This window comes from Carettochelys insculpta, chromosome 4, assembly GCF_033958435.1.
Source record: "Carettochelys insculpta isolate YL-2023 chromosome 4, ASM3395843v1, whole genome shotgun sequence".
Classification (NCBI taxonomy): domain Eukaryota; kingdom Metazoa; phylum Chordata; order Testudines; family Carettochelyidae; genus Carettochelys; species Carettochelys insculpta.
This window is the reverse complement of record NC_134140.1, coordinates 125989086-126013745: the sequence shown is the minus strand read 5'-3', so window position 1 is coordinate 126013745 and position 24660 is coordinate 125989086. Positions and strand designations below refer to the sequence as shown.

General features: G+C 38.8%; 1 protein-coding gene across 2 annotated transcripts in view; it reads right to left on the bottom strand.

The window, feature by feature from the left end:
• Positions 1–14697: 14697 nt before the first annotated feature.
• Positions 14698–24660, bottom strand: part of ANTXR2 (ANTXR cell adhesion molecule 2) — a 166700-nt gene continuing 156737 nt past the window's right edge. For both annotated transcript variants that reach the window (XM_074993748.1, XM_074993747.1), the window contains one exon: positions 14698–15529. In XM_074993748.1, coding sequence (XP_074849849.1) covers positions 15491–15529 — 39 coding nt within the window. In that variant the 3' untranslated portion in view covers positions 14698–15490. The remainder of the gene's footprint in view (positions 15530–24660) is intronic.

Below are 24660 nucleotides of genomic sequence, written 5' to 3'. Positions count from 1 at the left end.
TTACATTCCTAAAGTATCATTAATGGTCCCCATTAGCATATGCAGAATTAAAATAGATTCACATTTCATATTTCTAACTTCACATACAAGAATGATACATGCACAGAAGTCAGATAAACACAATCAGCAGCTTGTAGCTTTTAAAATGATGTTACATGACCTGTTTGCATAAAGTATCTTCAAGTTATGCATATTCATATTAATAAGCCAATTTTCATAAAGCATGGGGTGAGCTCCCTGACAACCAGGATTGGTGTAGCAGAGTGCAATCATTTAGTCAGGAAAGTACGTCTACCACTGATTGTAGGGGATTCATCATTTTGAACAGAATGCAATTCTTAGTGTTGGTGCTGGGTAAGATGGATATGGGGCTGGATCATGGATTGAAACTATCGAGCACCCTACTTTTGTATCACATAATATCATTGTGACAGCTATGCAGACGCTAGCAGGATTAATACTGATTACTAAACAGTGTCAAGTAACAGAGAGGTAGCCGAGTTAGTCTGTAGCTTCAAAAACAAGAAGTCTGATGGCACCTTATAGGCTAACAGGTATTTTAGATGATAAGCTTTCATGGGCAAAGAAGTGGGTCTTTGTCCATGAAAGCTTACGCTCCAAAATGTCTCTTAGTGTATAAGATGCCACAGAACTTTTTGTTGTTTTTAAACAGTGTGGCTGTGGCCACACCTGGCCAAAACTTGGAATGGCCATGCTCATGGCAAAATCAGAGCACACTAATGAGGCACTGAAATGAATATTCAGCACCTCATTAGCATGCTGCCGGCCATGGCACTTCAAAAGTGCCATGTTTTGCTCAGGTGCAGCTCAGCTACCTGGGGGTCCTTTTCGAAAGGACCCCGTAGACTTTGAAATCCCCTTATTCCTAGCCGCTGACCGGCAGAAGGGGATTTCGAAATGTTCAGGGTTCTTTTGAAAAGGCCCCCGTGTAGACAAGTCGCATGCGATCCAAATGCAGCACTTTCAAAGTGCCGTGGCCAGCAGCGCGCTAAAGAGACGCTGAATATTCATTTCAGCGCCTCGTTAGTATCCTCCAATTTGGCCCTTAATATGGCCATTTTGGGTTTTGGCCAAGCGTGGCCACAGCCTGTCAGTGATTAAGGAACAGAGAAGAGCCTACATGGGGGTAGGTTTTAAAAAGTAAATACTTTTAGGCCAACCCAATTTGAAAACAGAACAAGTGAGCATTTCATTCCTTTTTGAGCAAACGATTTATGTCCTGATGTGGCTGTCTGGATTACCGAGCTGCACGTTGTAATCATGTCAGTCTGTCATGCATACATTTATGAACTTGAAACTAATATGCAAGTAGGGGAGTATGCAACCTTGTCACACTGTAAAAGTACAATGATGAGAACAGAAAACATGGCCTTGAGGTTTTCTTTGCTTACCTGGTTTCCACTGGCAGCTATATAATTAAATAAGATAACTATATCCACATCTAATGAGATGAAAAATGGACCTCCTAGAACATTTGCGTTTTATCATCCACTGAGTAAGGTGGTTGTTATTGCAGGAAGCAAAGATTAGTTTTTATCAAAAGACAGGTTTATTCATCTAATATGTTCATACTTAAAGACATACCACCTTTCCCTGTTCTGTCGAGAAGCGGGTAGGAACTCCAGGGTGGTTCTGTTTTTATAATGGAGGCACTCACGTAAATCAATCAGTGTAGGAATACTTTTCTTTTTTGTCAAACTGCTCTGTATTAAAATGCTTATACATTACTTTTGTCAATGCACTTTCATTCACTCACCACCTGGGTGAATTATTTTTATTGCTCTCGTCTTCTAAGTTATATTTCACTCTTCCTGTGAAAGAAAATAAAGACTGATAGAAGAAAAATTAAAATAGACTTCATGGATGCGATTTTTCAGAAGTGCTCAGCATTGGCCTAGATCTGTTCCCCTTGAAAACATTGAAAGTTTGACCAGTGACTGCAATGGGAGTAGAGTGAAACCAATACTGGACAGTCTGGAAAAAAAGCCATGAAAAATCCTTATGTTATTTCACATACCTGTGCTCACCAGTGAAGGGTCAAAGCCTACTCTGATGTGTGCAAATGATCATGGTTCTAATGCATAGAATCTTAGAATACTAGAACTGAAAAGGACCTCTAGAAGTCATCAAATCCAGTCCCCTGCACTCATGGCATGACCAAGCACCCTCTACATCATCTCTGACAGATATTTGCCTAATCTACTCTTAAATATCTCCAATGATGGAGATTCCACAACCTCCCTAGGCAATTTATTCCAGTGTTTAACCACCTTGAGAGGAATTTTTTCCTAATGTCCATCCTAAACCTCCCTTATTGCTCCCACTGAGGCCCTTTTGGAGATCACCTATGAACGTCTGATGGCAGAATCTAGCTCAACTCTTTGTCTAAATAGCACTGATCTTGGAACATTATGTTGATTTACATGTAGAAATACTTGAATATTAAATGTGTTTTCCATTACGGACAGTACTGTTTCTTTTGCTGTATACGGACAATCAACAACATGAAGAAGGCCTCAGCTGGGTCTCCAACAACCTCTTCTAGTTACACACAAACATGCCAACCCTAACTCTATAAACACCAGTGCTGTTTTTTTGCGGCATGGAGTGTGGTAAGTACCACTAGAGGTCTTAAACTATTCCTAGCCTTATAGGTGGCATATTTGTACCTTTAGAAGCTAACACAGGAGAGAAGTTACACGTGGAAAAAAAATGTGTTTCCATCTTCTTTTTACTTCTAGGACTCAGTCTTTGGTGATGAGTTTTAAGGAGAGTTGAGTGCAAGAGCTGCTAAGCATGTTGCAGGTGTGTGACCTCATAAAAGAAAACAAATAAAGTAGGTATCCATAGATTGAGTGTGTTTTTGGAGCAGTTTATGGCACACTGGATTAGTGCATGCCTGCTAGAATGGTCTACTACAGTGCCTCCATGCCAAAGGTCCAGAGCAATAGCCCCTGCCTTAATTCTCTTACCATTTTAACATGGAAGAAAGACAGAGTGCTGGAGTAGAAATAGGTTCAATTTATTTACACAAGGTCACACACAAGCTCAGTGGCTGAGTTGGGAAAATAATCCAAGTTTCCTGAAGAAACTTTGTTTCTTCACAAAATTCTGCAGGTTTATTCATCATATGGAATGACACCAAGTGCTCTTTCCTCTAAATACTAGTTTCCTCTAAGAAAAGGAGACATAAGGGAGATGCTGGGTGATTTAAAGCTGTCTTCATTTCAGCGTATTAGGACATTTTCCTAATATCATATTCATAGAAATTTGGGACCATGCAATAACGTTTGTCTAATATCAGGCCAACAGGCTTTTAGTTTCCACACTTTCAGTTTCTCTAGGTACGTTTACACTGGAGAGTTTTGTCAACAAAACTCGTGAAGTATCCACGCTAAAACTGCCATGAGGGAGAATGCCTTTCCTATCAGAATCTGTCAACAAAAAATCTGTGTGGACACTCTAGGGGGCCTTCCTTTGGCAGACAGGGCTTCCAGGTCACCAGGCAGCCCTGTCTGCTGTGCTTCCAGCTGGCCATTCTGTAGAGAGAGGACCAGTCAGTCTGTGGTGGATCCAAAAGAGTGGATCACTTTTTCAATCTACTTTGCTGTCCGGCTGCAATCTCTCAACAGTAGTGTTGTTGGAAAAGATCTTCTGACAGTATCTTCTGTCAACAGATTGCTGTAGTTTAGACATAGCATGAGAGTTTAGGGTGAGACACCTGGGCAGGAGAAGACAGGGCTAGGGAAAACTCTCTAAATCCAGTCCTAAGGCTCACCATTTTTAGAGTATATTGTAAGAGTCTTTTTTTTTTTTAAAGAGTAAACCTCCACAATAACAGAAGCCAAGATGTGGTAGCAGCAATAAGGAGGAAGCAACACTGGTAGGCGTGCTAAAATAAACTCCACTAAAGAGAAACCCATTCACCTAAATTGTACTTGTCTATCAGATTTTAAGCTGATTGGTGCCTTAGAACCCTGGGTTGGTTTGCTGGCAGATAGACACATTAGATACAGACAGACACTGTGACTTACACTCAGCCCTAGTTAGTAAATCAAGCATCCTTACATCATAATTGCATGAGGGATTTTCCAGGTTTTCAGTTCTTCTATGTGGTACTCCTTTCTTTCAAACCAATATTCCAGTAAGTGTGCCTGGTTCTCTCTCTCTTACAGACAATCCCTACTGCAGGGATCAGTTTTGGGGCTGACCCTGTTTGATATCTTCATGAACAATTTAGATAATGACATACAGTGCCCCAGTTTGCTGTCGCTGGTAAAAAGGCACAACTGAGAAAGCCAAAAGGGGTTAACCTATTTTCAAATTGGCCTGTTCTCTGTAATGGAATGCTTTGGAATTAGTTCAGCAGCAAACACCAGGTGTGATTCCAGCATTTTGCACCGCTAGAGAACCAGAGCCTTGATGAGCTTTATAGGCTAACAGAAATCTTGGAAGAGACAGGAGGCTTTCTGTGGAAAATGGGTTTTCAGGGCCAGCTGAAGGACAAGATGTTCAAGATCATTGCTTTAAAATAATTTCAGCTGCCATTAATGTTGAGCAAAGAAGAAAAGAAAACCCAAGGCGGTTAAAGGATGATTAATTCTGAGTTTGGACTGCAATTTGAAAGAACTATATTGTGAAGTGAGCCTTTTCCAACTTGTATCTGAACGACTGGAGCCTCATGTAAAACACTTCTTCCACTATCATCCTGGTGGCGTTCCACTTTTATACCATATGTTCATTCTCATCCAGCACTGTGAACTGACCTTGAAGCCAAATATACCCTAAGAAAGAAAGAAGCATGTCGCAGTAAAATACTTTCAGGTATCATTAGCATCCCATAGTATATTTAAGGGCAGAGAAAAAGCCTTCATTTTGGGCTAAAGGAAACTTTTGGATTAAAGAAGTGGGACTCAGGTTTCCATCGTCTTTGAGCCCAGATCTTGGACACGGGGGGGCAGGTTGTCAGCATAGAGGCAGTTGTCTTTCTCTGGTCCTATGCTGCCTGGCAGACATGTATTTCTAGCAGTTGTGTGTCTGCTCTAGCTTACACCAGCAAACAAACTTTGCCTCTCCGCCACAGCGCCACCCGTCCTATCACACCTCCAGTTCAGCTACCATTAATTCACAGAAGTCTGAAGACATAAGATAGGCAGAGATCACAAACTCACCCTAGAAGAGACTATTCTGTTGAATACCATATAACATGTTTGATCAACGTGATTATTTTACACTGTCCCAAATGGTCTGCAAGAAAGGAAAAAAAAATCAATCTGCATATATTTTGATTTCTGTGCTCAAGAGTCTGATCCTTAATTCAGATTCTTGAACCAAAAAGGAGTAAGTTTGTATAGCAGACAACTTTCCATGCTACTGGAAATACCAGTTCTGAAGCACCACAAAAAGATGATTCTGCACAAGAGATTGGACAGTAGAATTTAAAACACTGAACAACTTCCTTTTGTTTCTAGGTTTCTTTATAATTTTTCAGTTTGGGAACAAACTTTTTACAGTTTTGGGAATAAATTTTAATGCTGGTGAGATTAATATTTAAAAAAAATCTTCAAATTCCTGAAACGTTACAAAAAAGGCTAAATTTTTCATGAATCGTTGCTTGAAAACTTCCCCCAGCTTCCAATCAGCTGTATAACTACATAAAAAAAATTGAGTTTTAAATTTTTTCAATGAATAAATACAAATTTCTCACAAAATTTTTCATGACAAATTTATCCTTTTTTTATTTTTCCCTACCAGCACTGGTAAGAGTATTGTGGATAGATTATTTGCCCTGGTCTAATATAGTTTTGTTTCAATAAAATCATCCATCACTGTGGTATATGAGATCCAGACCCGAAGGCTGTGTCTAGACTAGCCCCCAACTTTGAAGGGGACGTGGTAATCAGTGTGTTGGGAGATTACCAAAGAAGTGGTGCGGTGCATATGCAGCACTTCATCAGGCTAAATCTCCCCCGCGGCAACATCCAAGTGTGAAGCTTCGAAGTGCCGGCTTGCGTGCAGCCACGGGTACTTTGAAGTGCCTGCATTCCTTTGAAGTCCCTTTACTCCTCCCTGCAAGCTGGCACTTGGAAATGTCACACTTGGAAGTTGCCGCGGGGGAGATTTAGCCTATCGGAGTGCTGCGTATGCACCACAGCACTTCATTAGTAATCTCCCAACACCCTAATTACCATGTCCCATTCAAAGTTGGGGGTTGTCTAGACACAGCCTAAAAGTAGTTAGGCATCTATCTCCCCATGTGCTTGGTCGTGACTTGTAACACTGCTCTCTAGTGATGTGTCTACACTAGCAAGTTTTTCCCAAAAAGCCGTGGCTCTTTTGAAAATCCCACTGAGTGTCTACACACAAAATCAATTGCTTTGATCTTAAACTGGAAGAATGCAGAACTTTTTCTGGTGGCCCTCTTCCTCTCCCAGATGGGGAAAAGCACCTTTTTCCAAAAATTTGTTTAAGAGAAAAATGTGTGTAGATGCCCCAGGGACTCTTTTTTCGCAAGAACAGTCCTCAGAGCACCAGATTTTTCAATTTCTGCCCCTGTCCCTGGAAAAGAGCAGGGGCTGTGTAGATATTCGCTATCGAAAGAGTGGATTGATTTTTTCGATTCACTTTTTTTGTGTGTGGATACACTCTTTCAAAAAAATTTTTTTTCAGAATATATCTTCTAGAAGACCTTCTTTCAAAGAATCACTGTAGTGTAGACTTAGCCTCGGGTAGGAACTGCTGATGGTAAGATGTTGGAAGTATTTCTTCACACAGTGCACAGTCAACTTGTGGAACTCCTTGCCCAAGGATGTTGCAAAGATCAACACTTTCACAGAATTCAAAAAATAACTAGATAAATTCATGGAGGATAGATCCATTAATACTTATGAGCCAGGATGGGTAGAAATGGTGTCCTTAGCTTGTGCCAGAAGCTGGAAATGAGTGACAGGGGAGGGATCACTTGATCACCTGTTCTAGTCAGTGCCTCTAGGTCATCTGGCATTTGCCACTGTTGGAACACAGGAGACTGGGCTAGATGGACCTTTGGGCTAACTCGGTATGGCCAGTCTTATGTTGTTTTTATGTTTTGTAGTTGTTTTGTTGTGCAAACTAGAAGGAGAGCTTTTTGTCCAATTCTGGCACAAATATTTATGTTGAGTTTTACCATTCCAAATTAACTTCTGTATTATTACTTGTGGAATAAAGAACAACTTGGCCGAAACAGGCTCTTTATGAACTTGGAGTGGAAACAACTGGTCACTGTTTTTTGACTGACATGTTTTCTTTGATCAGCACACAGGCTTTTAATAGTACAAATGATCAATGTTGTTGAATCATACGTCAGATCCATGATTCTCAGTAACAGGCAAGGAGCCTGGAAACACACATATGCCTAACTTTGAGTGTTTGTAGACTAGGGCTTTATGCAGGTGTAAATTATGAGTAATTGCACTGAAGATAGTGTAGTACCAGCCATAAAAACCTATAAGTGAGATTAGAATCAGTCTCCAGGATTCTATTTATGAAAAAGTGTCTGTGGAAAATGACGCAGAACAAACAAGTGAAAAAGCAAGTCAGAATCAAACAACATCAATATGTTGCAAACATGTAGATTAACGGTTTGCTCTTGCAGAAGGGATGGGCTGTCCATGTTACCTGGTAGGAATTATTACAAATTTCCTGCCAAAAAAAGAAATTGCAGAATATAGTGGGCCTTTTGTATTCAAAGCCTTCCATTATATTTAAACAATTATTACAGCAGGAAATTGACAAGCGCATCAAAGGACCCACTAGTACCATTAAACAGATGGCACCTACTCAAGACCCAAAAATATATAACAATTTTCACTGAGCCAACACAAAACAAATTTGTGAAATAAATTAGTGCTTGCCAGGTCTACTAAGCCTCTTACTAGAAATTATGACAAAGTAATTCTACAACAGCATGAGAGATAGTTAGGAGACATTCATTAGCTAATAGAGCATTTACTATACTACTCATTTAGCATAATCTCTTTACTTTCTTGATGCATATGTTTCTACCTGATTTAATTTTTCTCTAGTTGATATCTAGTTGTTCTCACTTCATCTTGGCATTTGGTGCCATTTTGTTCATCGCATTTTCAAATTCAGCTTTTTGGGCCAAATACCTTTCTTCGTAGAAGGTGAATAGCAAAAATGCCTATTTACCTCTCGGGACAAAGTGCAAGAGTGGGTTTCACCAAAATTCATTTCACTCTTTCCTCCTGTTCTCCAAACAGGGCAGGAAAAAAGACATGAGGCATAACAGGAACAGATGTTCTGAGGTCACAAACCCCCAACAAGTCTATTTAAGGTGGAAATTTTTGAAGTGCTCAAAGTTGGCCTAACTTTGCTCCCACTGAAGACAACACTCTCAGACCCTGATCCCTTAGGTTTCATGCTGCTGAAATGACCTCTAGAAAGGCAACTGGGAGTGTATTTCCTGCGGTTGAAATTTATATTTGAATAAATAAAAAAAAATGAAGGGTTGTTCGTTAAGTAATATATGACTCTAATAAGATGCACATCATTCTTTATGGCAATCACCCCCTAAAATAATTTGCTTTTCTGTTGCATATCTTCTCTCAGTCTCACATATATTCTCTTTGCAGACATTAGGTTCTTTGTTGCAGGGACCTTGGGCTATTCCTGCTCTCAGAGCCAGACAATATATGCATTTCGGGCAGGAAAATCTACAGGAACGAAGAATTGTGTATGTAAGCAGTCCAACCTGGCCTTTCTTTCACTGATGTAAATTCAGAATCACTTCATTCTAGGTAATAGTGTTATTCTAAACTAACACCAGAGTAAATCGTGCCTCTTGTCTTTATGCATGCCTATAAAACGACATTGCTAATCTGTCTCTATATTTTTGGCTTTGCATGCTACGTCATAAATAATTGTAACGAGTGAAAGATGTTCTGTTTGTTAGAGATGGGTCCAATACAAAATTTTGAATCTTAAATACCTGTAAAGTTAGGGATGTTCAAAATCCAGATTTGAAATTTATGTCTGGAACCAATTTCTATTTTTCAGAATTTTTACCTCAAGGTCAGATTATGTAAAGTTTTAGTACAAATAGGTTGAATTTCACAATCAATTGCAGCCCACACTGGATTGCATCTTCCCTTTTCATATTGAGAACTGATTTACAGCAGACCCACACAAAGTCTAGCTTGGCTAACTTCCAAACCTGAGTAGTCTCATCAAAAAAGAAAACAACAACAAACAAAAACCCCAAGGATCTAATAAGTGGGTGTTTTAGTGTAGTCTCATATAAGTAAATCTAAATTATTGCCACAAACTGAGGCCTCAGCTCAGAAGATGAGTTAAGCATGTGCTTAATGCTATTCAGGGAGACATGCAAGCACATGTGAAATACAGGTGAGACATAGTTCTAGCCCACTGGCCTCAGCAGAAATGAAAATATATTTAAATGCTACCCTGAACAGGAAGGTACCTGTGAACTGAGGGCTGAACTACCTCCCATTCTATGAATGTTACCATAAACAATTTGAAAACTAACTGCTGAAAATACCATAGTGTTATGTTTGAGTTTTTAGGTAGGACTGAGCTGTGATCAGTGTTCCCTGTAAGCTAAGTGCTTGGGTGGCTGCCCAGGAGAGATTCAGGAGCTGCACAGCTGATTAGCCAAGCAGCATGTGGTTCTATTGGTGGTGCACATCCAGACATGCCTTAGAGCACATAAAATTTATTCCGCACACAGAAAGAAAAAAATAAAGGGAACATTGGCTGTGATAACTTTTGTCATACTCAGAGGGACATTCAAAGGGATGCTCTGTACTTCTCAAGATCATGATCACAGGGCACAAGGTATAATCCTGTCGGGCACCAATGTCCCAGTTCATCAAAGCACTCAAGCGTGTTCCAAGTTGTGCGGCCATTGCAATGGAAACAGCATTTTGCATTGCAAAAGAGACACTCAGCAGCTCTCTGAATCAAGCCCTATACCCCTAAACCGTAACCTTTCACAGAATTTTAAAATTCCAATAGAAAATATAAAGCCAGGTGGTGGTTTTTATCATCATTGCTTTGCAACGTGCTAGAAAAATAAAACAATTCGAAGAAGACAAGAGCATTATTATTTAATAACGAGAGACCATTCAAACCAATGGTAGGAAACATATTGTGCCTTTCCACTGGTAAAAAGTATAATCAGTATTGTCCATTAAGTTTATATTTCTCCAAAGTCAAACCAGCAAATGAAATACAGGCACATTCCATTGTGGCCTATCTCCAGCTGCTGGAAAAAATACCATGGCAAAAACGACTGCAAGTTACTTCTTCAGAACTGAGTTTCCTCTAAAAGCACATGAGGGGAGGGGAGGGTAAAGGGCAAAACAAAACACACATAATGGTTTTCACCTTGTTAAAATATATTAATACAAGTTTATTTACTAAGACGTGTTAAAAAGTGAAAATAACACACACTACAGTTTGGAAACTCCACTTATTATTAGTACAGGTGAGCGATGGTACTTTGCCCAAATGGCAGGATCTGTAAGCATGACTCAGAACAGTTGTTCAGGAAGTCTTAATTCTGCCACAATTTCATTTTTAAAAATTACTCATATTTTGTTCATAGACACTTTTTGAAAAAAAGTCAAGTGAACTAATATCAAGAAAATAACATCACTGTATGCTGAATTAAGGAAGCTTGGAACAAAAGAAATAAGATACAGTTGTTCTCAAGAGTATAAAACAACATCAGGGACTGACACCAGTGAATCATGGTTTTCACACAATATTTGTGACGAAGAACGCACTTGAGTTGTGGCATTTCAAAAAAAATTCCTTCCCTGCTTTTGCCTCAGCTCAAACGGTCTCCTGTTCCATAAACCCCTGGATTATTTTTTGATGAAAGCTGTGGTTCTTAAATTAAAAGCTGACTGAAATGGAATGCTCTCAAGATTCCATTTCATTTGGTCACTGATGAATCACAACTTTTGTCATCAAAATGTTTACAATAAAAGAAAACATTGCATTTAGGATGCTTTATTTGTTAAAATATGTTGCCTTCTATGATACAGCTGCTGTAATTGTTTGGTTTGCTTGGTGAGGAAAAAGCCCCGACAGGATAGGCTGCCAGCATTTCGACCTGTCCTGTGCATTATTCCCTTAGGAAGATGTTTCTCTGATGCACTTTTCTTTTCTTTTCTTTTTTTTTTTTTTGGTGTCATTCTCATACATGACACGCTAAAGCATTTTACTTTTCTCAGGACTTGGAACATCAGTAAATTTTGATCTTTTTTAACTAAACAAATTGACAACAAAGTGCAATAGATGAATCTTCTAAAGCTATGGCGTTTTTTTAATAGCTTGTACTTTAAAATTTAAAAAGTAGCTTTCTACAAAGTAGTATTTGTGGACATTTTAAATTATTGTGGAATCCAATATAATGACACTTACTCCAGCTTTCCATTGTAACTGGTAGCATATGTGTAAAAAAAGTTTCCTGTCCATTGGAATTGGTCAGTCCACTCCATAATCAATTTGCATCCACTATGTGATGTAAACACACTTTTGTGACAAAAGTGGAGCTCATTTACAAAGCTGGTGATAATGCAGACTAGTCATTAGATTTACAGTGAAGCAAAATTCATGATGAATTGTTAAATTTGCTGTGTGAAGCAATATTATATCTCAGTATGAATTATTAATACCATCTCAAGTATTTTTAATGGAAATGCAGTTGGAAATGAATTTAAAATATTTTTGTTTCAAATCTGTTTTACACTGATTTTTATGTTTTGCAATTTTATTAATATTCCTTAAAATTTATTTTATGATACCCTTTCCCCTCCTTCAAGTCCAAAATATTACATCCCAAAAGCTAATTCAGTATCCAAACCACAACATATAATACACAGAAACCTGAATCCATTTTTAAAGACTGTGTTGGAATGATATTCCTCTGGTCTATTTTCTTACGTGTATTAGAATACAGTATAAATACATGAGCCCTTTATAATTAGCTGTTTACTTCACATAACATGGAAACCAGAGCATGTGTTCATGGATAATAGTGTATCTCAATGGAGAAAATATATTTATTTACACTCCTGTCTTCCATAAATTTGATGAAAACTCTCCCAGGAGTGGGTGACCTAAAATAATTTCACATGTAAAAGGTTACATTACCTAATGCCTCTAGATGTGCTGTCATCTACATTTCCTCCCTGTATTTACCTACATTACATCAAAGTAATAGCGTGCATCCTCCTCAATTTTTTTTTCTTTTTTAAAAAACATGTTCTTTTAGCTGTACACTTCTCCGGACACCATTTTAATGTGACTGTTTTCCAAAATTACGAGTGACCCTGTTGTGCAGTCTAAAACAAACATTAAGAGTGTAGAGCATGATGTGTTACATAATGTGATACACAAAAGGTTTCATCACATTAAATGACAAATTGCATAACATTGGTTATTTTAGTTTTATTCCCTTTTTTTGGATTACAGTTACTATGTATATATTTGGCAAATCATGTTAAGTAAATGTTAGTTTGTGTCACTGTAAACCAGTGGGTTTTAATTTTTTTCTAGTAAATTCTTCCTTAAAATATATAATGACGGACATCCCACCTTCCATAATAATGAAGATTTTAAGATTTGCTTGTCAAAGGAGTCAAACATGTAACATAGCATATAATTTAGAAGGGGAAATCAATGCAGAAAACTGAAAGGAAATTCTGCTCATCATCAACTGTTCTATGAAAAATTCAAAATGCCAGTGTTTTTTAATAATCCTGGGTAGACAGCCATAGAGAACAAGACATTCTCATGTAATTTACATTCATATGGCTATGTTAGAAAAATGGTTTCATGCACAGAAGATATGTTACAAAAAACTTCCTAAAATATTGACTTTGGTTTGAAACATACATTGACTATTTTATCCAGTAAAATTGGCTTTTTATGTGTATTGTTTGTAAACAAAGAAGACTATATTCTATGTACCTCAAAGTAGATGTGAGACCGTGTAAAGTGGAAAACAAGGGTTTATTTTTTATTTTCTGCTTGATTAGTCTAAAAACTTCTGCCTGTTCTGCTTCCGCATTCTGGAGGTGAAGGTGAGACCACAACTCTGTTTTGATAAACCTATTTTATTTGCTTGGCATCTTGATTTAAGAAATAAAGACTATGGAGTTAACCCTTGGCTTGAAATCAAATAAAGATTTGCTTGTGGTTGGTCTGTATGGGAAAAAATACCACCCTTTTGTCCAGAAACACAGCAAGTCATTACTCCTCCCCTTCAAAAGAAAAAAAAAATCCCATCGTGGCATTGGTATCAGTGCTAGAATTCCATGAATGCTACTCTACTGAAAGCTCTTTTGGCATGTTGCTGTTCTATTTATATTGTGAATGCTACATAACATACACACAGGAGCATCTCATACATTTTAAACAGTTGTGGGATAGACAGTAGCCCTTTGAGTTTGCCTGTGACCTGCCTTGTTGGAAAACATGTGATGTCAGAGGAAGGTGAGTCTATCATTTGAAATTGGTAGCTAGGGAGACTGTAAAGTCAGCAAAATAATGATTTAACTGCAAAAGGAGTAAAAAAAGAAATGATCACAGAAACTTATATAAGAATTTTATTTATCTTTGTGCACACATGGCTGATGATGATGATGCTACCAGTGACATAAATAGACTCAAGCAGAAGAGGTTAGCAAGTGGATATGTGTAAAGGCGTCTTTGGACAGTGCCGCAAATTTGGACATCGACCAAGAGAATTATTTGTGTCCTTTGCAATTTCGATGAAAAGCACAAAGGGGGTAATTAGACCAGGACTCTTCGCATCGCTCTTTCCATCTTGCGCACATGCATGCCCACCAAATGTGAAATGTTCGCCTTTTCCCCTCAACTGTGATGGTTGTTGAACTTATTTTTAGTGTCATTTGATAAGCCTCCCTGCTCGCAGAGAGACATCCCACTGACCCAGCCACTGGTCATTGTCTATACCAGTTCACATCAAAGCAGGCGCGCTTTGTCAGGTTTCGACTCGAATATCCATTTTGCATCTGAAGTACAGTATCGAAAGTGACTGGATCATTTGAGCCTTTTTCTTCAGCTGCTGCCTCTTTCCTCCCCCACAGTGTTTCCGCTCACGCTAACATAATTTGGCATCGTCGACGTGACACGACGCTGGTTTTTCTAAAAAATTATAATACATACATTGTCAATGTTTTGTGATGGTCGGCGCTCCTGTAAATTTAATTTATAAATTGATGAAAGGAGGTCTTTTTCTACTGCTGAATCTTAGCCAATGCACAGTGCCCCCTTGAAAACCGAGTAATGCGCATACAGTAATAGGTCATTCAATGTCAAAAGGCATAAAAAAGATGAGCAAAATCTTCACAGGCTGCTGCTTGCTGTTGCTTTTAATTATATTAATTAAACTTTGAAATTCTCATGCTAAGAGAGTTGCTGGCTTGTGACACTGAAGAGCCCTTGGAGATTTGGGGGGGAAAAAACCCCTGAGATACCAGCTTTGTGGCTACTACTTTTTTTTAATCTTAAAAAAAAAAAAAAAACACATAAGCCTAGAACTGCTAGGTATGTTTATAGATGATGATGTTTTATGCGCTACTGAACTCAAAATGCAGGAAAGGGGGAAAAACCACCAACCACAGTGTCAAGGTCTTGACGCATCAGTCCCTCAAACTCTGCTCAAGATCTCTGGTTACAGGCTGTCTTCCTGTAGAATAACGCTCTATTAATTTTCTTCCTGTCCTGGGTGCATAATGAAAGAAAGGTGTCTTCAAAAACGAAAGGGCAAAGTCTTGCTTGCTACCAATACCTTGAGGCACCCTGTCTACATTTTGTCATGCGTGTGCACTTTTCAGTGCTAGAATGACAAGATTTCCAGTCAGAAGGTTCCCGTAAGGCACAACACGATGAGGACTCAGAAGGATTTTGTGATCTGACATAGCTGTAAGGCAATGAACTTTTGTATTTGCTTAGCCTAGTGGGAATTTTATATCCTCTGCCTATGGCTAATAGTCCCTATTTAAATAACAAGTGCCATCTTTGCATCTGAGAGATTGTGGATCTCTACTAAAAGCACACTGCGGTCCTGAGAATTTGCAGTCATTTTAAAAACACAACAAAGCAAAATGATCTTCGGTTGTTTTTTTTTCTTCCTCCACACATGCGTACTGGATTTTCTATCAAAGCCTAAGCGTGCAGATCAACACTTCTCTTTTTGTCACTGCTGCAAATCATAAAATATTGTAGCAATGTAGTAGAACACAAGAGTTTTGTGTAGTAAGGCTGGCTTGTGGAAGCGTGCAATGGAAAACTCTTTTGAGCTAAAAGTCTCAAGTCGATCCCAAGAAACTCGGAACATGCTCGGTTGTCTGTGGTTGGTTGGAGAATGACAGTGTGGATGTTTTTCATCCTTTTATCCTCTTAGCCTCCTTTACTGAGTCTGAACGCGGGTGAAGTTGACACATCGGCCCTGAAAGAAAAAAAAGATAGTAATTTTTACTGGTGGTTGAAGTAATAAATAAAAAGTTAATAATCCTTGAATACCAAAGCTAACTTGTCACATACAAACAACTACTTAAATGTGTATGCTTTTGGAAATAACATGCATAAATAAATATGTTAAAACTTAGTAATGGAAATCATCCAGAGCACTTCATTACATTTGGTGTACAGATTTATTATACACTTTCCTTATTAAGAGCAATGGGAAGATAAGTGCCATGGTTTGGAACCTCGAGGGTCATTGTTAAGAAAGATTTAACAAATTGCCAAATTCTGATTAATTGCTAGATACACAAAACCTCAACTTTTGTTGTTCTGCTTTAAACACGATAAAATTAGAACATGTTAAAAACTAGAGATTTTTCTTGCAACGGACAATGTATTTCCCATTAAATTTGTTCCAAATAAACATGACTGCCAGTGACACATTGATGTTGCATGGTTAATATAGGTCTGGCAATTTTATGAAGAATAATCAGAATTGCACACCTCCGTACAACTTTTTGCACCAAACAGAAACTCTTCTCCATACTGTCAAGTTACTATGAATCTGAGAATATCATATTAAACACGACTGTTCTTGGTGTAGCTCTTCTGACTTTCTGGGAGTTTAAATTAGGGATGAAGTTGGTCCAAAAGTCATTAATTCTGTTGGAAGGTGAGCACTGAGATGAGACTAGTTATTTCCATAAGCTTAAAATGTAAAACAATTTCTATTTAAAAGCCAGGCCAGAGTGGCTACGTCTACACGTGAAGCCTACATCGAAACAGATATGCGACGTAATATAAAATTAAAGTTAAGTCTGGTTTCTCAATGAAAAGTCAAAGCAGTGCGTGGCTTTCCAGGTGGCACCAGTTCTTATGTGTTTGCCACAGAGCATCCTGCTTTCCATAAACTGCCAAAATTGGATACCCATTATCCTTTTAGAGTTCTGAGAAAATCTTCCTTCCACCTCTCTTACAGATTCACCAAAACTGTATTTTTAGTAATTATCTGGTATAAAAGAAAAAAGCAGTCCTGTAGCACCTTAAAGATGAACAATACTATTTATTAGGTGATGAGCTTCCACGGGTCAGAGCCACTTCTTCAAATCTGGAGAATCAGGTTGAAAAGAGGCCAGGATTCTCCAGATCTGAAGAAGCAGACCTGACCCACAAAAGCTCATCACCTAATAAATAATACTGTTCGTCTTTAAGGTGCTACAGGACAGCTTTTTTGTTTGGTAAAGATACAGACTAACACAGCTACCTCTCTGAGACTGGTATAAAAGGATAGTTGCCCATTTAGAGGGAGATTTTCAGAAGTGTCAAAGTAATTAGGAATACAAGTTTCACTGACTTGTGCTCCTAAATCCCTTAGGGACCTTTAAAAGTCATTTTTGTTAACAGATGCTTGGAAGTCTTTTTGGGGTTGAGAGAGAAAAGAAATTAGGAACCTGTCTTCTTAACTGTCTATATCACTCAGCACACTTTAGACTTATCTAAATTCCTACAATAACACTCATTAATGCATTTGAGTCCACATAAAAGAGATACTTAAAAGTAAATCATAGGTCAAATGGGCAAGTTTTGAATAAACATATATATCAGTGTTTTGAGCCTTTTTTAAAAAAAAAGTGCGTTGGAACTATTATTTTCTCATTTTACTTAACAAACCAGTACATGTTGGGTCATCAAAGGAAAAACAGACCAAAGCTCTATGCTTTAATTCATTTGTAACTTTTTTTGTTAAAATACTTTGTTAAAATAAGGGTACTTAGGTACTGCATACAGTAGCTTGTATTATTTGACATCATTCAAGCCACAATATGCAGATTTCAGACTTTTGAGTAGTATCTGAGGAAGTAACTGGAGCAATGTATTTACAGGACAGCACAGACGGAGGAAATCTTTTTTCATAATGCTTTTCTAATGAGTCTATGTCCTATATTTCTTGTGATGAATATAACAAAACAAATACCATGTTAGATTAACAGAGGTGATTCCTTGCTGCTACAATTTTGATGATAAATGCAGAGAAGATGGAGAGTGCTGGAGCGTTAATCTATTCCATTGAATGTAGAAGATAAAAGGCACCATACATTTTCATACCTTGCACCAACTTTTGAAAAATTAAAACAACAGAAAGCCCAAAAGCTCTCTGTAAATCCCCATAACAAAGCTACCAGTGAAGAAATTCACAACAAATGGTGATATGGTATGTGAAAAATATAGACCCAGTAAAACATTTGTAGAGATTAGTTCTCAGGCAAGACCCCGTCTACCTTCGGCAAAGAGAAACCTGTTGGAATTTATCCTTCTCTGAAATATTCTTGCTTTTAATTGTTTTGTGTCATAGCTTTAAAGATCTTTAGTTACATTCACTGGTTCATGAACTGATACAAATTCTGGATAAATACATTATTTTTCAGGTCTGCATTATCTTTAGTATGCAGATTTAGATGGAATCAGGAAGGGACAATTCTTAGTGTTTAAAATGTGTGCTGGTGCCAACATTTACTTTAGGACTGAAATTACTGTAAAAGCAAAATATGCTACTCTAGTTCTCCATGCACAGAGTCAGTGAGACCCCATGAAGACTTTACTTAGCAATAAAAAAAAAATCTGGCATTCACGAGCTTTAGAACTTCTAAATATAAAATAGTTCCTTAGTGGTAGGGAAAGATGTACTATCCAACCATATAAGAGACTTCAAAATATGGACCAAATTTAGCAAATCTGGTAAATTATACTCTCTTGTACCAGCCAAAATCACAGAACACTATGGCTGTGTCTACAATAGTTCCCAAATTCAAAGGGAGCATGGTAAGTAGGGTGTTGGGAGATTATTAATGAGGTGCTGCGGTACATACACAGTACCTCATTAAGCTAATTCTCCCCTGTGGCAACTCTGAAGTGTCAAACTAGGAAGTGCCAGCTTGTGTGGAGCTGCGGCTAATCCACGGGTACTTCGAAGTGCCTGGGCTACTTCGAAGTCCCTTTATTCCTCAAAATTTGGTTATAGGAATAAGGGGATTTCCAAGTGCGCGGGGGTCCTTTTGAAAAGGACCCCGCGTAGACAAGCCGTGCACCATCAAAAACGTTCTGCGGCTGCATTATGCCAATGAGGCACTGCATATTCATTGTAGCACTCATTAGCATATCCCGAAGTGTCTCATTAGCATCCCCTTTTTGAAAGGGTGGGGGCAGTGCAGACATAGCCATACACTATTTTATTTTCTGAAACTAAGAACAAAAATTAAACATTTTTTGGCTCTTAACAACACAATGTTTCACCAGCTGTCTTTTAAAAATGGCTAAAATATTGTCTGAAAATCCCATTGCTAAGATTTTTAACCTAAAATGATCCCATTTTTTAATTTAGCTCATACTTCCAGGATGAAAAAAAGGGAAATCTGCATTCATATGGTTCAACCACAATATTTTCCCCAGTTATTTTCAAATATTTTTCTAGCAAAGGAAACGAGATTGGCTCAAGTATCACAAACTTACAATGGAAAAAATGGCTGGAGAGAGAGAGCGAGAGCAAGTGTGTGTCATATGAAGACAGCACCACATATGCTCCTCTGACAAGCAGCACAGAAGGACACACTGTGTACCAACTAGAGTGACATCAGACTGAAGTTTGGGTGGGAGTAATAACAGACTAAGCATTGTTTCTGGCAGGACACCCTTAGTGCCAAACGCACCACATGCACTCACGGGAACTTTGCAGGCTGCAGAAAGGACAGGTACTCCAGGTGCAGAAAAAGGGTTCCAAAGTCCTCTTAAGAGTACTGAGATCCCCCTTAGCTCCTCAGGTTAAGTCTCTACGCTGAATTATCCTAAAGGCTAAGGAATAGTGGATACAACTCTTTCCAAGAGCTACAAACTCAGCTAGTGAGCCAGCCAAAGGTGACGGTTATAGAAAGTGCTCAAGTATGCTCCTTCTTATAGGACTCTGACCAATATTTTCTCACAAGAGTATGGAAAGTTCTGGATTTTAATGCCGAACTTTTGAAGCTGGACTCTGCCTCCACAACTAAGCTATCCCTGGAGTTAATGGCTACATCTACACTACAGCAATCTGTCAACAGATCACATCCACACGCAAAAGCGGACCGAAAGAGCGATCTGCTCTGTCGACAAAGAGTGTCCAGACTGCCCTGCTGCTCTCTTGGCAGAATGGCCAACCAGAAGCTCAGCAAACAGGGCTGCCTGGTAAACCATTGACAGAAACTGTCATCAAAGTTGTTATTCCTCAGCACAGAGAGGCAAAACGCTGTCAGTGCCAGGTGCCAGGTTTTGTTGACAGACTGTTGACAAAATGCAGTGTGTGTAGATGCTCTGGGAGTTTTGTTGACAAAACTCTCTCATGTAGACATAGCCAATGTGTGAGCTGAATCTCAGTCTTTATCTATGAATCCACACCTTGTAATGCATTTGACTAACACCATGCCACCATGCGGGCTGGGTTGCTTTACAGATCATCAGGTACACCCACCTAAGTTTATTCTTTTCTTATCAACAAAGTGGTGGATAAGAGACTTTAAATGGAAAAAATGTAGATAATAAGCAATCTTTTGTGAGCAGTACGATGCTCACATAATACACCTGAAATCAGGATGCTGGAAACCACAGCGAAAGTGCTAATTAGTGTGAAGGTCGGGAAAGTTGACCTGCCATTGACTTAACTGCAAGTACTCCATGCCAGTACCGTACAGAACAAATTTCACGTTTAGGTAATAGAATGAGACAAGGGGTGCATCTTCATAATGCCCACACACTAAAGGCACATGAAAAGTTATCATGTGGAGCCAATGTAAGTCACCTCTTGTAATGAAACAGTTTAACTATAATGTTTTACTGTATATACATTATAAATTATTGCTACGTGTTGATAAAAATAGGAATGCTAACAAACTGCTTTCTTGATCTGGTTTATGAGTTTGGCACATTTACAGAATTGTTTCCATTGAATGCTGCCTTGTATACAGAGATGAGGAAAAGAATGAGAAAGAAGCAAACTCTTAAAAGTAACCAAAGCAAGCAGACCGCTATTGTCATAGCTTCCTCTCTATTTAGCTACATTAAAATTACTCAGAAATGGCACAGTATCAGCCTCCAAAGACATTTACCAATATTAATACTGCATCCACACAGAGCGCTTATGACATCAGTGGTGCTCCCTGCTGAGTGAATAGCGGGGACCTGAGGCTATATTTTATTCCTATCTCATACACGTCAGCAACCTCACAAGACAGGGAAGATAGACAATGGCTTTGTCTCCCAATAAGGATGCAGACATACCAGCTGAGGGATTACGTAACCCAACTCATTAGCATAATGGGGACCACGGCACTTTGAAAGCGCCACTCTCGATCAGGCATGGCTCATCTACACAGGGTCCTTTTTTGAAATTTCCTGTAGGAATAAGGGGATTTCGATGTCTGCGGGGTCCTACAGAAAAGGACCCCGTGTAGAGGAGCTGTGCACTATCAAAAGCAGCACTTTCAAAGTGCTGCCATTATGCTAATGAGGCATTCACTGCACTTTCACTGCAGCGCCTCATTTGCATATCCTGATGTGTCTCATGAGCATCCCCCTTTTGAAAGGGGGTGCTAGTGTAGCTCATACTTACAGGTGGAGAATACACAGAAGTACAGGGTTACACTTTGGTTTTCACACAAGACACTCTATGCCCCTTTGATTAAGAGTCATTACATGTATAAAAGTGGCTTACATGTACTGTCAGGTTAAGTCCATTGTCATAAGTCCAGTGAGAGACTTACGTCTTCCTGAGCAGATAGCATCATTTTATATAAGTTCTTTATTTAAGGAATTGGGGCCTTACCTACATAGTTTGAGATAATGGAAAAACTCAAGTCCATCCTACAAATACTGACAAATATTTCGATGACTTACATGCTCCAACAACTTACAGTGTTCTGTGGCTACTGATTTAGCTTTAATTGGATGCAAAAAAGCATGAGACAGTGCATAACATGTATCACCCGGGGCTAAATTTCCCATACTTTCCAGAACAGCACAATTTTGAGTACACAGTTGGATTTTCAATTGTATTTCGAAGCTTCCTAACAATTTTGGTCAAAATTAAGCTACATTTTCATGAGTTATTGCCCTTTTCGTGATTTTATTACTTCTTCTGGTTGGATGCCTGATAATGTCAAAACATTACAAGATACAGAAAAATTACAACACATCCAGCATTTCTGTCTACCGTATGGGCAACCATCAAATATCAATGCATGGTAACGATAAAGTTTTTCAAACCAATGGATTACCCCTCCCAGCCCATCAGAAGCCAAAACAAGTAGATTAAAGACAGAGTGTCTTTGGAAGAAGACACTATGTTTTCATGTACAGATCCCACCCATCAGCTACATATTCAGGTAGGGCACTGGAGAACAGAATGACCATTTGTTCAGCACCTTTCATTAGAGGACTTTAAAACACCCTAAAATATTAAGTAGCAAAAGACCTCTGCGCTGCTAATGTTAAATATTAATAAATACTAGCATTATAATGTCCTCTAGATGGGCAAACTGATGCATACAGAAGGTAAGAATCTGATTTTCAGAGATGCTGCACACTTAACTCTAAATGCAGTCAGTGGGGAATTGCAGATGCTCATCAGCTCTGAAAATCAAGTCTTAAATTATTTACCTACTGTCACATAGAGAGTGAGATTTGGATCTACATGGAAAGAACCCAGAGTCTTGATTGCAGCTTGCCAATCCCTGCTCTAAATGTGCAGACCCACTCCCCTCATGTACCAGAGAGGTGATAACTGATAATTATAATAAGACATCAGAAAATTAAATTATTGCTTTGACCAACACGAACTTTGCTTAAAGTGCACAAAACTTGTGTTACTTTTGACAAGCATATTAAAGCCTCCTTGTACTGTGAACCTAATAACAGAGATGGATTATCAACACAGCCGTGTTACCACTGCTTGCCCATGTGGCGGCTCAATGTATCACTCATGTCCCCGTACTCAATTAAACAATACAACAATTTGAATTCAGATGTATTGTGCCTTGTAAATCATTAGGTCATAAACTTTAACAATACCAACATGTAGTCAGTATAAAACTGAACTAAAAGAGTGTCTTAGGGAAACAGTAATTAAAAAGTGAGTTATGCAAGTATTCCAGGATTTTCCCACAGAAGACAGGAATAGCTTGGATGCACTTAAAAAAAGAGAAACCAAACTGTTCTGTGAATGAATTGCAGGAACTACAGGAACAGACTATGCTGAACATTTGGAAAGATGGAGAGAGAAAGAATCAACAGTTTTATGCAGACAGCAGTAATCATCATTTTACATCCCTTTGAAATAATCTGCTATATGTGAATTATCTTAAAACAATGTTTCTTCTGAGCTGACTGAGCAATAACATTTCCATCCCTGAATGCACATCTTTGGAAAGTTATGTTGCTTTCAAAGAGAAGGGATGAATATGTCAAAGTGCACAAGATGGTACGAGGTGAAAAAGTCAAAAGAAGGCCACTTCAGCAGTAGAGAATGTTCCTTTTCCTGAATGATCTACAGAACAGCTGCAGAGCAGGAGCAATGAGAACAATCAGTGTACTGGGGAGGAATACCTTTAGGTGTGTATTTCATAGAAGCGGAGAACTCAACTAATCTGTTGACTCTATACAGAAATTAAAATCATGTGTGCGTGTGTTTGTAGTGTAGCTGACAAATGTGCTTTGATCCCACAAAGACTCACACAAATTTATACAAGATTTCTGAGGTCAAATACACAGTGGAGGAAGATGGTACAACTCCACTGCCTTCAGTAGAGTGCTGTCACACAGACCCTCATGCACCAATGGTGTATCTGCCCCAAGTACGTTAATTGATTCATATATATTTGCATTTACAAAAAGCATTGCAAAGATGTTTATCTGTAAACTCTAGGCACTCTTGCCTTATGTACATGTGCATAACGCAATGCCTGGGGGGGCAAGCAGGGTTGAGCTGGGAGGACACTAGGAACTTCCTAAAACAGAAAGATGTTTAACTTGGAGGAACCTGAAAATATTTTTGACTGGTCAACCTGACAAGATGGTCTGGTTGACAAAACACCTTGTCTGGATGTCCTTGATAAAGTCACAAAGGTGAATTCTTTGATTTATCCAGGCCAGGCGTAGATCAGTGAGGATGTCAGCCTGTTGACACTGGAGTAGCTGAATCCTAAGCAGCCCCTGGGATGTGAGATTTAAGATTCCTGCTCTCCCCTTTCCCTTGTTTGCTTTCCTTTCCCTGCGTTTTCCTCCATCTTATCCTTATTTTTAGCTTCTGTCTAATCATTTCCAGGCCTGACCATCATTGGAAGTGAACAGACTCCATGATTTGATGCCATTGTCATAACCAGCATGAAAACTGAGGCAGAGCAAAGGAGGCTTAATGGGAGACATCCTGAGCACGCCAGGCAGGTTTCCTCCCAACCAGGAAAGGAGCAGGGTCCTGAGGTCAGAGCACACCTGACTGTAACTGACCAGGAGGCACACTGTATCCTGTCTGCCATACACAAATCAAGCAATCATGAGGGAGTCAGATGTTTCTCCTTTGTTATCTTTCCTTGCTTCCCGCCTTTCTCACATTTAAAATGAGCTTCACAACAGAAGCTACTCAGCAGAAATCCAAGAGTAGATAGAATTTTGTTTTCCTTTCCAAAGGAATGCTTTTAGTACCTGCAAGCGACTTTTTCATTTAACATCTATGCAAGACTGTACTGAATGGAAATGAAAGAAAGGAACGCTATCCTGACATCAATAATTATTTAACTTGCGAATGCCAAATATTTTTTCTCTTTTGCTTCTCTGTATTAGGTGTTGAAAAGAAGCCAGGATCTCTTTTTACAAAACATTGTACCCAGAGCTGGCTGTTTAATATTATCACACAGGTTCCAGTAATCTTTGAGTCTGTTCGTCGTCAGTCACACTACCAGCCTACACATGCAGTGGTACTAATAACAGTGAGGTAGCTGTGTTAGTTTGTACTCCAACAAAAAAAGCAGCAGAAATGTAGCACTTTAAAGACTAACACAATGATTTATTCAGTGATGAGCTTTCATAGGACAGATC